We start from the raw sequence: 13,778 nt of genomic DNA, 5'->3' as shown, positions 1-13,778 counted from the left end.
CAGGTTTTACGGTGATTTTACCAGGCTGATGGCTCATAATCAGGACTAGTGTTGATCTCCATCATGAGCTCCTCAGATCTTTCCCAGCGTTGCATCAGATCTCCGCTGTATTCAGAGAGACTTTCAGGGGTTTAGTGTTTGTGTCTGATTTGATTAATCATTTAAAACTGTTTCAAGAGTCTGTGTTTGAGTCGACAGTACAGATGATGGTAGAAATCTGTGAGGTTTGACACATATATACATATATAATGTTTATATTTTATATATTTTTTTATCAGTGCTGTTAAACGATTAATTGTGATTAATCGCATCCAAAATACAAGTTTTTGTTTACATTATATATATATATATATATATATATATATATATATATATATCTTATATATATAGATATATATATAATATATATATATATTATATATAAAATCTAATTCAGGAGAGTTGTGACCTACTGTAGATGTTTAAAACCAACATGCAAACCCACTACAGATCATCTGATGAGAAAAATTTGTACGTTTATATGTTAAATATATTTATATATGATATAATTTATATGAATATAAATATATTGATGTAATTTTTTTCTAAATATATGCTGTATGTTTGTATTGATATATACATAACAAATATACACAGTACACATACATATATTATGTAAACAAAAACTTTTTTTGAATGCAATTAATCGTTTGACAGCACTAATTTTTATATGATATGTTATCTATATTATACATTTAAATATTATAGTCATTTTCTTGTGCTTTTTTTTGTCATGATTATTAATTTTATATTTATGTGTAGTATTTGGTGGCTTAGTTTTTAGATGCAATTATTATATTATATTTTTATTTATATTTTTAACTTTCATATTTTTAGATTTTCCATTATATTTATATTGTTAGATATTTTGGTATTTTATATTTTAAATGGATATTTCTATTTTTATATTTTAAAGTTTTAGTCATTTTGTCATTATCAGTTTTTACAAATATTTCTGTGAAGTATTTGTTGTAGTTTGTATAAATTATATACTATTATAGTTTTTGCTTATATTTAGATTTTTTTTTACATTTATTTTTATATTTTACAGTTTGTCATTTTGCGTTTCTGTCATTTTTATAGTTTTTTTATATTTCTATATAGTTTTTTTTTTTTTTAGTTATTTAGTTTTAGCTATATACCTCATTAAAAAGGAAAGTTATAAACTAGTTTTATTAAAAACTAAACAAAAATAAGAAATGTTTGCCTTGGAAACTTACTGAAGTTTTTAATATTTTATGTTATTTTAATTAATGGGTTTTTGTTATCGATAATAACCTTGCACTAGTGCTAAAAACTTCTTATGTTTGTCAAAGGGTGAAAAAAACGTTTCTGACCGCAGTCTCTGTCTTTGCATCTTCCAGAACGTTCCTCAGCTGCCGTGTGGAAAAGCGCTTTACAGCTACGAGGGCAAAGAAGCGGGCGACCTGAAGTTCAACAAAGGCGATATCATCATCCTGCGGCGGAAGGTGGACGAGAACTGGTTCCACGGCGAGCTCAACGGCAGCCACGGCTTCCTTCCAGCCAGTTACATCCAGTGCATCCGACCGCTGTCCCAGACGCCGCCGCAGGGGAAAGCGCTCTACGACTTCGAGGTCAAAGACAAAGACCAGGACAAAGACTGCCTGACCTTCACTAAGGTACAAACTTCTGTCTGCTGACAGATCACCGTCTGATTACAGGCTAAGATCTGCTCACCAAGGCTGCATTTATTTGATCATAAATACAGTAAAATAAGAATTCCTGTGATGTGCAGCTGTATTTTCAGCATCATTACTCCAGTCTTCAGTGTCACATGATCTTCAGAAATCATTCTAATATGATGATTTGCTGCTCAAGAAACATTTCTGATTATTATCAATGTTGAAAACTTGTTGTGCTGCACAATATTTCTTTGGAAACTGATATTTTATTTTTCAGGATTCACAGATGAATAGAAAGTTCAGAAGAACAGCATTTATTTGAAATAGAAATCTTCTATAACATTAGAAATGTCTTTACTGACACTTTTGATCAATTTAATGCGTCCTTGATTAATAAAAGTATTTATTTTTCTCTTTGTTTTTCAAACTTTTCACATTTTCATTTGGTCTAAGTTAAAGTACTAAAATAACTAAAACTACAAAAAAAAATTTAGACATTGATAAAATGGCAATAAAATTACTAAAACTTTAACTAAAATCAAGACAAAATCATATTCAGAATATTAACAAAACTATTGTAGTATATCAGTGATGTGTTAAAATAACACACACACCCCCATATATGATCCTCCTTTTTCTTTTCTCTGATAAAGACAAATCTAGCTTCTAGTCTAGCTTTCTAGATTTTTATTCATGTAGTAGTATGTTTATTAGTGCTGTCTAATGATTAATCATGATTAATCACATCCAAAATAAAAGCTTTTGTATACATAATATATATACACAGTACACACGCATATGTTATGTATATATAATTACAAACACATGCATGTATATATTTAAGAAAAATATGTTGTTTATATATTAAATATATTTAAATACAATATAAAATGTAAGAATATATAAATGTATAAACGTGTAAATATTTTCAAAATATATACTGTATATGTGTGTATTTATTTATACATAATAAATATACACAGTACACATATTATGTAAACAAAAACTTTTATTTTGGATGCAATTAATCATGATTAATCGTTTGATAGCACTTATGTTTATTATGTTTATGTAGCTTTGAATAAAAGCATCTGCTAAATGCATAAATGTAAATATAGTTATTATGAAATAGGATCCAAGCGATCATATCGCACATCCATACTTTGGTCCCCATTGACTTTCATTGTATGGACAAAAAAATAACAAAACAAAATTTTTCAAAATCTCTTCTTTGATTCTGTGCTCTGTATGTTCCTCACATCGTCTGCGAGGTGCAGTCGCACAGCTGCAGTGTTCAGACGTCTGAATGCATTACTGCACAAGCGGCCTCTGTCCTCCAGTCACAGGAACCGGAAAGATGAGTCCTGGAAACACGGACAAGAAAGTCCTTTCAGAGAGGAGAAGGACAGGCGGATGAGAGACAGACGAGCATCTGCATGCCAAAACACTCATTAATAGACACTTGATTGAGTCAGGTTTGACTCTTGGTGAACTGAAGCTTGATGTGAATCGATTCAAATGAGTTCTTTGTGTAAGGCCAGTTGCTTTGGCTTCAGTATGATCATTATAAACCGAGTCACGTTCATAAAGATACAGATATTAATGCCTGATGGAAGATTGAGTTGAATCTAAATTGAACTGAATATTTTCTTTTGTAAAGCTGCTCAGGGTTATTCTAATATCATTGAAATACTATTATACATTTATCATTTTTTAATATTTTTGAATATGTTTTTATTTCTACATTTTCCCTTTTTATTTTAAATTTTAATTTTAGTAATTTTGTTATGTTTTTGTCATTTGTTGTATTTTTTATGTCTATATAGATTATATATTTTTATTTCAGTTTTATTTGTTTAGTACATTCATTCAAACAAAATTAACTTTAGATTAATTTTAACAAACTAAAGTTAAATACATTTTGCATTAGGAACTAGATTAAATAAATTTAATTTTAAATCATTTTAATTTTTAATGTTTTTTTCAGTTAACATTTCATTATTGATTAATTTTACAACATTTACAACATTGATCTGAATAAAGTCATTATTTTCTTCTGTGGAACTGCTTTACAGCTAAAATCACAATGACGACGCAAGATGTAAACTCAAAGAAATTCAAAAGAATTCAAAGAAAATAGTCAGAATTGTGAGATTTAAACTTGCAATTGTAAGAAATTTTTATAAGTTATTAGATGTTATGCTTTGCAAAGCAGGTTGTAAACATTATTGGTTTTGATGTGTTAACTTTTGTTAATCTGAGTCTAAGCACCAGAATAGTCCCTGATAGTCTGAAATGTGCTTTAAGAACACAGATTTTACAATATACATCTTCCAGTGCTCCTTTGACGTGTGGTGTCCCTCAGGGTTCAATTCTTGCCCCGACTCTATTTATGATTTATATGCTGCCGCTGGGTTCAATTTTTAAGAAATATGGAATTTCCTTTCACTTATATACCGATGATACACAGTTGTATCTTTAATTTAATCCTGGTGATAAAAAATGCTTTAGAAAAGTTCTATGCATGCATTCAAGAACTTAAATGGTAAATGGACTGCATTTATATAGCGCTTTCAACAGACCCATGGCCATCCAAAGCGCTTTACAAGTTGCCTCACATTCACCCATTCACTCACTCATTCATACACCGACGGCACTTAAATTATGCCTTATGAATAATTTCTTGACACTTAATGAAGAAAAAAAAGTTTTTGGTTTTTGTTTGGACGTAGTGCTGCTCTGTCTTATAATGCTTATAACCTTGCTCTTGTTTATCTTGCCCAGTGGATTACTCCATGTGTAAAGAACCTGGGTGTTTTATTTGACTCTAGTCTAAAGTTCAACAAACAGATAAATAGTGTGGTCAAGTCATGTTTCTTTCATTTCCGCCGTCTGGCTAAAGTTAAAACTCTCCTTTTAACATAGACATTCAAAAAAGTCATTCGTGTTGCATGCATAAGTTAGACTTTTGAAATTTGCTGTACTATGGGATAAAGCCGTCTTATATGGTGTGATTACAATTAGTTTATAATGCAGGGGCCAGGAATACAAAATTTTAACATTGGTTTTTAAAACACTTCATAATCTTGCACCAACCAATCTCACTGAACTGCTGCATCCACACAAATCGGTGAAACCGCTCAGATCTAGGTTTTTAGGAATTGTAACCATTTCTAGGTCCAAATTAAGGCACTAAAGAGCTTTTGCAGTTGTTGGCCCAACACTTTGGAACAATCTCCTGGTTGCCAGTTGGTTGATTTTTCTTTGTGATATTATCATTTTTATTTATTATTTTATATTTTGTCTTGTTGTTTACTATGCCATGTAAAGCCCTTTGGTCAACCTCAAGTTATTTTACATCTGCTATATAAATATAATAAACAAACAAACAATTTGCAATTGTGAAAAAAAGTCCAAAACTGTTTTCTTGTTGGAAACAATCTTCTATATACACTGTTTATTTCTTTATACAAATTCAGAAGTGAGATTGCACTGTTAATATAAATCTAAGAATTTGATATGCAATGTTTGATTTATTTCTCACTCTTCTCTGAATATTTAAACGTGACACATATAAGGATGTGGTTTACCTGTGTTTATTCTCTCAGTGACTCTTGTCAATTAATTTCTACAGCGCTAGAATAAAACCGTCAAAGCGCATGTATTTACTGTGCGTTTCTTCTCTCAGGACGAGATTCTCACCGTCATTCGAAGAGTGGATGATAACTGGGCAGAAGGCATGCTGGGAGATAAGATCGGGATTTTTCCTATCTTATATGTGGAGGTAAGTGCACTTGAGTGTGTGTGTGTGTTAAAGGCTTTCCTTTAAATACAATAAAACTAAGAAACGCACTAGACTGCTGCATTATGTCGGCTTCTTTAGAGTTTCAAGGTTGAACTGCTTACGTAATTCACTATTAAATGCAACAATGAGCCACTTGTGCGGGTTGGAGACTGTGAGAGGCAGGTGTGTCGATTCAGAGCGCTGCAAGTGATGCATTATGGGTAAAGTGTATTGATTATATGAGCGTGATTGCAGAGATGTTCTGATGTCCTTTAGCAGGTTAGGGATATTTATCATGAATCAAACATTTACTTTTGAGAAATACATTTATCTGTGTGATGCACATTTAAGAATAACATTAAGATAAGAAATCTCTTTAAAAAGAGAAATATTTTAGAATAGTATTTTCAAGGCATAAAGGAATAGTGCACCAAAAAATAAAAATGTGCTGAAAATATCCTCACCCTCAGTTCATCTGAGATCAGGATAAGTGTGTTTCTTCATCAGGTTTGTAGAAATGTAGCACTGCATCAGTGTCTCAGGAATGGATGCTCTGCAGTGAATGGGTGCCGTCAGAATGAGAGCATCCATTGCTGAGACACTGATGCAATGCTACATTTCTACAAACCTGATGAAGAAACACACTCATCCTAATCTGGGATGACCTGAGGGTGAGGATATTATCATATAGTTGTTCACTCTCTGATCATTAGCTGTTGCCCATGCTTTGTTTCTTCTCAAAGTCATCGGCTGAATTTTGCTCATTTGGCTCATAATTCATGGATTTCTGTCAGATAGATTAGCACATGCCGAGTGCAGGAACTCGATCTCCTCTGCCTCTGCGATCAACGGTTGAAAGTTGGAAATGTGAATGTTGTTTATGTTTATCTTTTTTCTCCTCTTCACCTCATTTGAAGTCTGTCCTCGTGTCTCCCGCTGGGATGAGGCTCAGTCACGCTCGTGTTTTAATGATGTAAATGATGTAATCGAGCTGCTTGGCTTGATCTAATCTGGTAACTTCTCACTGGTGTTTTAATGCACTGTAAAGTGTAGCTCGGAGCTCCACTGCAGGGAATGCTGGGAAATGACTGGAGCACGAACAGTCAGCAATCAAAAGGAAAAAAAAGAAAGAAAATGCATGAGGATTATAATTAATTAGTAGTAAAATAATAAAGAAAAGAGAGAAATGTACATCATTAGTATTTTTCATCCTTAATATATATATTTTGTTTATTCATATTTATTCATATTTATTAACATGTTTGTTTACCTTTGCATTACAGTAATGAGAATCTGCAGGGAAAATGTGCTTAATTTTCATGAAAATGAAGTTGCAATCAAAAAATTGTTCTAAAACCAGCTTCATTTTCTTTACGAAACATTTTTTTAAATGTAATTCTTTGGATGTTTTTGACAGGTTTAGTGATGATAGTGTGTCTGTCTGCTGCAAATGCTTCTTTAAACACTGACGTGAACAAAGCAGGATCAGAGATTACTGTGGTGAGATCATGGTGAAGAGAGAGAGAGGAATGCTCAGAGTCACAGACGCCGCTTACAGCTTCATAAAACACACACACACACATGCGCACACTTATACACACTCTCACACATGCATTCATACACTCTTTTTCATACATACACACACGTTTGCACACACTTATACACACTCACACACACATGGATTTGTACACTCACACACACAATACACTCTTTTTACACTCACAGTGAGATAAACATACACTCTTGAGATAAACATACACTCTCACTACACACTACACATTCTCTCCCTCTCTGGTACACTCACGTACACACACACACACACACACACACATGCACTTATACACACATGCACACTCACGTGCACACATTTATACACACTTGCACATGCATACACACACACACGCTCAAGCGTGGGCTTTATTCGCTCAGATCGCGCTCGTGCGCGTCTGACAGCCTGTCATTATTCCGCTGAACATTTGCCGCTCTGTGGTTTTCTTTTTGTCGTCTTCCCGTGCCGTAATTACACGGCGTGATGGACTCTATTATTGGCACAATTAGCAGCACCTTGCATGCGCCGCGGCGTCTGAACTCTCGCTTCTCGCGTGACTAAAGCCGGAGCTTGACCTACTGTATATTAAGAACATTTCAAAGTTCACGCGCGCTGGGATCCTAACGAACCGGTGAACGGAAGCAACGTGGGTGACCCGCCAGAAACAACACGCAATGCACAAATCACATGATTTTTATTATTTCCACAATTGCACGTGTGACGTCAGCGCTAGTTTCTCTCTCGTTATTCCCTCCATCATTGTAATGTCAGATCGGTTGTAACGTGTCTGAGCGCGCATTATGCGTGCGATTAATTGGCTCTGACCACCTCATGTCAGAGTAATAATATCATGACCTTCAGAAGGCCTCACCATTCGTCCGCAGAGACCCACACTGCGTCTGTGGGGGGCCATCAATCTGCCTCATTTACATGCTATTTGCATATCATTAGCATATTTATGAATGCAGGACTGTGAGTTGAAACAAAGGGCTGTTTGTTCACTGCACACCGTCATGTTTGCTTTTGTTTGTGTTTCCATTCCTCAAAACATCAATTTGCATATTGTTTTCATTTTTATAGTAGGAGCATCTGTCATAATGAGTTCTGTTCTTTTAAGTGAAGCATAATATCACAGAATTCATCAAATTCATTGATACCTTTGATTTCCCACCAAAATGATGTCACTTCCTGTCAGATGATGTCATTGGCTTTAGTTTTGACATGGGGGATACAGAAAAGACCAAAATTGATCAAATAAAAGAATGTTACTAAAAATGTGTTTGGACAAAGAAAAAACGAAGAAACAAATGCACATGAAAACTCAAAGCTTTACAACTCGCCAAAATAAAAGTTCACTTTAACTTGAGGACACTGTTGCAGAAATATTTTACAGTACATTCGTTTTGAGTAATAAAACGTACTTCTTAAAATCATGAATTATATAATAATAATAAATAATAATACAACTTTATTTTTTTATAATATCAAATTACTTTTCTTTCACATTTTAATTTTAACATTAAACCTTGGTTGTGCAGCACGTTGTTTGCCAAATTATAAAAGGGATTGTTGCATTTTCTTTCATTACATTTTAAAAGATTAATTAAACTGTTTATGTTTTATGTCTTAATTTTATTACCACTGTTTATGATTAGAAATTTGTATTAAACTTTAAATCCTTAAAAACTAAAACAGGCAACACAGACGTAAAAAAAAAAAAAAAAGAAAGGAAAAAGAATCAACTATTATTGTGCAAATTTTAATACATAATAATAAGTTTTATTAATTGAATTGATTAGACATGCTTTTTGATTATTAAAATGCAATTAAACCATTAAAATGAAATACAGAAAATTTATTAATTGAATTGATTAGACATGCTTTTTGATTATTAAAATGCAGTTAAACCATTAAAATGAAATTTTGTAGGGCCCCAAAATTTTCTTTTTTAAACCTTTAATTATATGTTGAATTGATTAGACATGCTTTTTGATTATTAAAATGCAGTTAAACCATTAAAATGAAATACTAATTTAACCATTAAATGGTTCTGGTATTCAGAAAAAATAAAACTTAGTTTGGGAAAAAGATATTTAAAAAATATGTAGAAAAAAATGAATTTGGGATAAAATAAACAGAATTTGGCAAGAAACAAAAGAAAATGTGGGAAGAGAGAAAATAGAATCTAGAAAAAAAATAAATTTGGGAAAAGAGAAAACAGAATTCTGAAAAATAAAATCTAATTTGATCTCATCCTTACATGTGTGTTGATCAGCAGCATGAATCTGAGCATCTGAGGGTCTGTCAGATGAAGATGAGGACGGTGTGTTCTTCATCACTCTCCTGATGTTTGATTTACTGCAGACGGTTTATAATCAGCACAATGTGATGTTTGTGTTGATGATGCAGTGTATGACATTATTAAATCAGACAGACAGATGACTGTGGCAGTGAATCAGGCTGAGTAATTGCTTTAGTAATTCTGAGGGATTCTTCATCTGTTGGTGTGTGTATGTGTGTGTGTGTGTGTGTGTGTGTGTGTGTCTGTGTGTGTGTGTGCAGCAGGACTCGTGTGTTTCACACTATTCTATTGTGTTTCTATTGTATTTATTTTGTGTTGTGGTTTATGTTTGGCTACTCATGCAAATCAATTTCCCTGCAGGGATTAATAAAGTATCTATCCTATCCATCCTATCCTGTGTGTCTATATATATATACATTTAAGCTTCTCAGTTGAATCTGTAATGATGCTGTATTCTCTGTTCATTCATTCTAACAGCAAATATAAACTACTGATAAGAAGTTTGGCTTTTGAATGTTTCTGGAAGAAGTCTCTTCTGCTCAGCAAGGCTACTCTCTATGTGAATATCTGTTAAACTGTAATTTATTTTCTGTGATGTGCAGCTGTATTTTCAGCATCATTACTCCAGTCTTCAGTGTCACATGATCTTCAGAAATCATTCTAATATGATGATTTGCTGCTCAAGAAACATTTCTGATTATTATCAATGTTGAGAACAGTTGTGATGCACAATATTTCTGTGGAAACCATGATAGATTTTATATTTCAGGATTCACAGATGAATAGAAAGTTCAGAAGAACAGCATTTATTTGAAATAGAAATCTTGTGTAACTTTTAATCAATTTAATGCAGCATTGTTAAATAAAAGTATTAATTTCTTTTTCTTTCTTTCTTTGTTTTCTGTTTTCAACATTGATAACAATCAAAAAAGGAATTTCTGAAGGATCATGTGACTCTAAAGACACAAGTAATGAAGCTGAAAATTCAGCTGCGCATCGCAGTAATCAATTGGATGCTCATAAAAAGGTAATTGAAGTAATTTTTTCTGAGTTAATTTTTGCTGCATGGTTAAAAATATACGCTATTTTAGTTCCCGTCACTCCACAACAAATCATTTAAACTGAACAGTATTTGTAACGGCACAAGAATGAAAATATAACATTATAGTGTAACTTCACATACAAAATAAAAAGACAAATTATAGTTCCATTCATTATAAACAACATATAAATGTCAAGTCAAAATGAATTTATTTAAAGTGAAACTAAAACCGTGTTGTACGCACCTCTCTCATTTCAAATGTCAAATAATGCAGCCTTGCTGAGCAGAAGAGACTATAGCTGTGAGCATAAAGCACCCCTGTGGATTGCTCTGTTTGTCCTCAGCTGAATGAAACGGCGAAGCAGCTGATGGAGATGGACAAACCGTCCGCGAGCGCAGAAGCCGTCAGCTGTAATGGGAACGGTGCGCACAGACACGCCGAGGGGAAGAAGAACGCCAAGAAGCGTCACTCGTTCACAGCGCTCAGCGTGACGCAGCGCTCGGCCCAGGTGCTGGGAAACAACCGGCACTCGATGGAGATCAGTGCACCTGTGCTCATCAGCTCCTCGGACCCCCGCGCCGCTGCTCGCATCGCAGACTGCCCTCACCTGTCCTCCAGCGCACCTGCCACACAGGTACAGACACACACACCTGTCCTCCAGCGCACCTCCTACACAGATACAGACACACACACCTGTCCTCCAGGCGCACCTGTCACCTGCCACACAGGTACAGACACACACACCTGTCACACAGGTACAGACACACGCACACACACGCAGCGCACACCTGCCACACAGGTACAGACACACGTGCCTGACAGGTAGGTGCAGACACACGTGTCTGACAGGTAAAGACACACGCACCTGTCCTACAGCGCACCTGTCACACAGGTACAGACACACACACCTGCCACACAGGTAAAGACACACGCACCTGTCCTACAGCGCACCTGTCACACAGGTACAGACACACACACACCTGTCCTCCAGCACACCTGCCACACAGGTACAGACACACACACCTGTCCTACAGCGCACCTGTCACACAGGTACAGACACACACACAGGTACAGACACACACACACGCACCTGTCCTCCTGCGCACCTGCCACACAGGTACAGACACACACACACGCACCTGTCACACAGGTACAGACACACACACCTGTCCTACAGCGCACCTGTCACACAGGTACAGACACACGCACCTGCCACACAGGCACAGACACACACACCTGTCACACAGGTACAGACACACGCACCTGCCACACACACAGGTACAGACACACAATATTGGGCATTACATTTTATTATTGTATAATAAAATTATAAAATGGAATTTGTGCAAATTCCATGTTGCAGTTCAACTCTTATATTAGTGGAGGTCACTGTAAATGTCAAGTCGAAATGAATTTATAATAACTAAAACTACAATAAAAATGAATAAAAACTATATACACATGTATAGTGCAGTAATTAATCTAACTCTTGGTTGTCCATTGATTTACGATGTTGTCACTAAAAATGACAGAAACACAATAAAAACGGAAGATACAAGAATAAAAAAATGTATTGAAAATATAATTTAAAATATAATATTAAAAACAGCTGTAATACTATCTCACTGATATTGAAATAATAAAGATTATTTCTTTATTAAAAAAGTGTGAAAGCATGTCTTTATTATTTGAACTCAAATTTTGCTGTATTTTTCTTCTTTTATGAAACATTTTTAATCTACAGTATTTGACTATTATGACTAACTGATTCAAATCACATTTTCAAAATAAATGGAGAGTTATGGAGTTTTAGCTGCATGCGGCCTCTTGACCTCTGACCTGGGCTCAGCTGGTTGGTCCCAGTAAGAGTGTCAGGCTCCATTAGTGTTCTGAGGTCAAAGGTCAACATGAGAACCCATGAGGGTGAATCTCTGGAGTTTTGTCTGAGTGAAACAGACGGATCATGTAGAGTCCCAAGGTGCATTTCCAGCTCCCATAATGCATCCTGTCAGCAGCTGCAGAAGCCCATTAGTGACACGCTCAGAATCTCCATCATGTCCTGATCCATTGTCTTCACAGGACTCTTCAATCACAGCAAACGCAGGAGTTTCAGTTCCGCCGCGCATCACGTCAACAACCGGAGAGCTGCTCGCCGCCGCTAAAGTCCAGCTGCCTCTCAACATGTGAGTCCACATGATTTAATGCAGCACAGTTCACACGCTCCAGTACTCAAATATACCAGTGGAGTAAAATACACTTTACTTCGATACACTTGGTACACTTCGGTAATGTACTTAAAGTATTCTGTTTTTGTTCTTAATATACTAAAGATTATTCTTTAGTACTTTTTAAGATAATCTTAAGGACATCTAAGTTTACTCAACTGTGATTTTTTTGGGACACCATGAATATAAACTAATATGTGTCCCTGGAGCAGAAAACCAGTCATAAGTAGCACAGGTATATTTGTAGCAATAGACAACAATACATTAGGGCCTTTCGCACCGCTTTAGTTCCAGAACCATTTAAAGGGTTGCATTCGCACAGAGAGTGTGTACTAGGACGTGACCTAAGCCGGTCGACAGCGACATAATTTGTGCACGGCTTTCAACAATGAAAACAATGAAGAACAACGTTTACAACAGGAGGATGGAGCACGCTGTCGCAGCTGTGTTTTTGTTGTGTCTCGCGGGTTTCACAATAATGGACATGGAATGTCGACGTATACGAAAAGTGATTGAAAGAACGGAAAGGAGGACTAAGAGTCTCCAACGACAACTGGCAGTGCCACATTGCCTGCACTTCAGCATCCGTTCATCTATCACTGTTCATCATACTTGCGAAATAAGTTGACACAAGGTTTACAGTATGTTATACAGCGGTTTAAATCATTGCGGTTGAGGGCATTTTCGTACGCGTTTGACCAGTCAGCGTCTACTTACATCACGGGTAGCACCAGTTGTGCTGGTTAGACCCTGCTCCGCAGAGTAGGAGCCATTTTTCTGAAGGCAGTCCGGTACTAAAATCACACCCAGTTCCTGCAGTGTGAAAACGCCAGAAAGTGGGAAGTTCCACAGTTAGTTCTGGTATTATGAAAAGGTTCCCGCGGTGCTGTATGGGTTAATGTTATTGGGTTTTTTTTTTTAATGTTTTATTTTAATTAGGATATTAAGTAAAGATCATGTTCCTTGAAGATATTTCAACTTTAAAGGCGTTTTTTTTTTTTGCACCCTCAGATTCCAGATTTTCAAATAGTTTTATCAGCTAAATTTTTTAGTCCTATCTTAAAAAACTTTAGCAATTTTACTAAAGTACTACTGAAGTAGAAATATATTTAGCACAAAAATAAGAATGTACTACAAATGTACTTCAAGTATACTTTATTTTTACCTGGGATAATACACTTTATAAATGAATC

At 35.2% G+C, this 13,778-nt stretch overlaps 1 protein-coding gene across 1 annotated transcript in view; it reads left to right on the top strand.

Moving 5' to 3' along the window:
- Nucleotides 1-13,778, top strand: part of LOC109061500 (E3 ubiquitin-protein ligase SH3RF3-like) — a 79,223-nt gene that overhangs the window by 47,836 nt on the left and 17,609 nt on the right. The window contains exons 2-5 of the mRNA XM_042755184.1: nt 1,404-1,679; nt 5,371-5,466; nt 10,704-10,994; nt 12,440-12,543. Coding sequence (XP_042611118.1) covers nt 1,404-1,679; nt 5,371-5,466; nt 10,704-10,994; nt 12,440-12,543 — 767 coding nt within the window. The remainder of the gene's footprint in view (nt 1-1,403; nt 1,680-5,370; nt 5,467-10,703; nt 10,995-12,439; nt 12,544-13,778) is intronic.

Source organism: Cyprinus carpio, unplaced genomic scaffold, assembly GCF_018340385.1.
Source record: "Cyprinus carpio isolate SPL01 unplaced genomic scaffold, ASM1834038v1 S000006646, whole genome shotgun sequence".
Classification (NCBI taxonomy): domain Eukaryota; kingdom Metazoa; phylum Chordata; class Actinopteri; order Cypriniformes; family Cyprinidae; genus Cyprinus; species Cyprinus carpio.
This window is presented reverse-complemented; position numbering and strand designations above follow the sequence as displayed.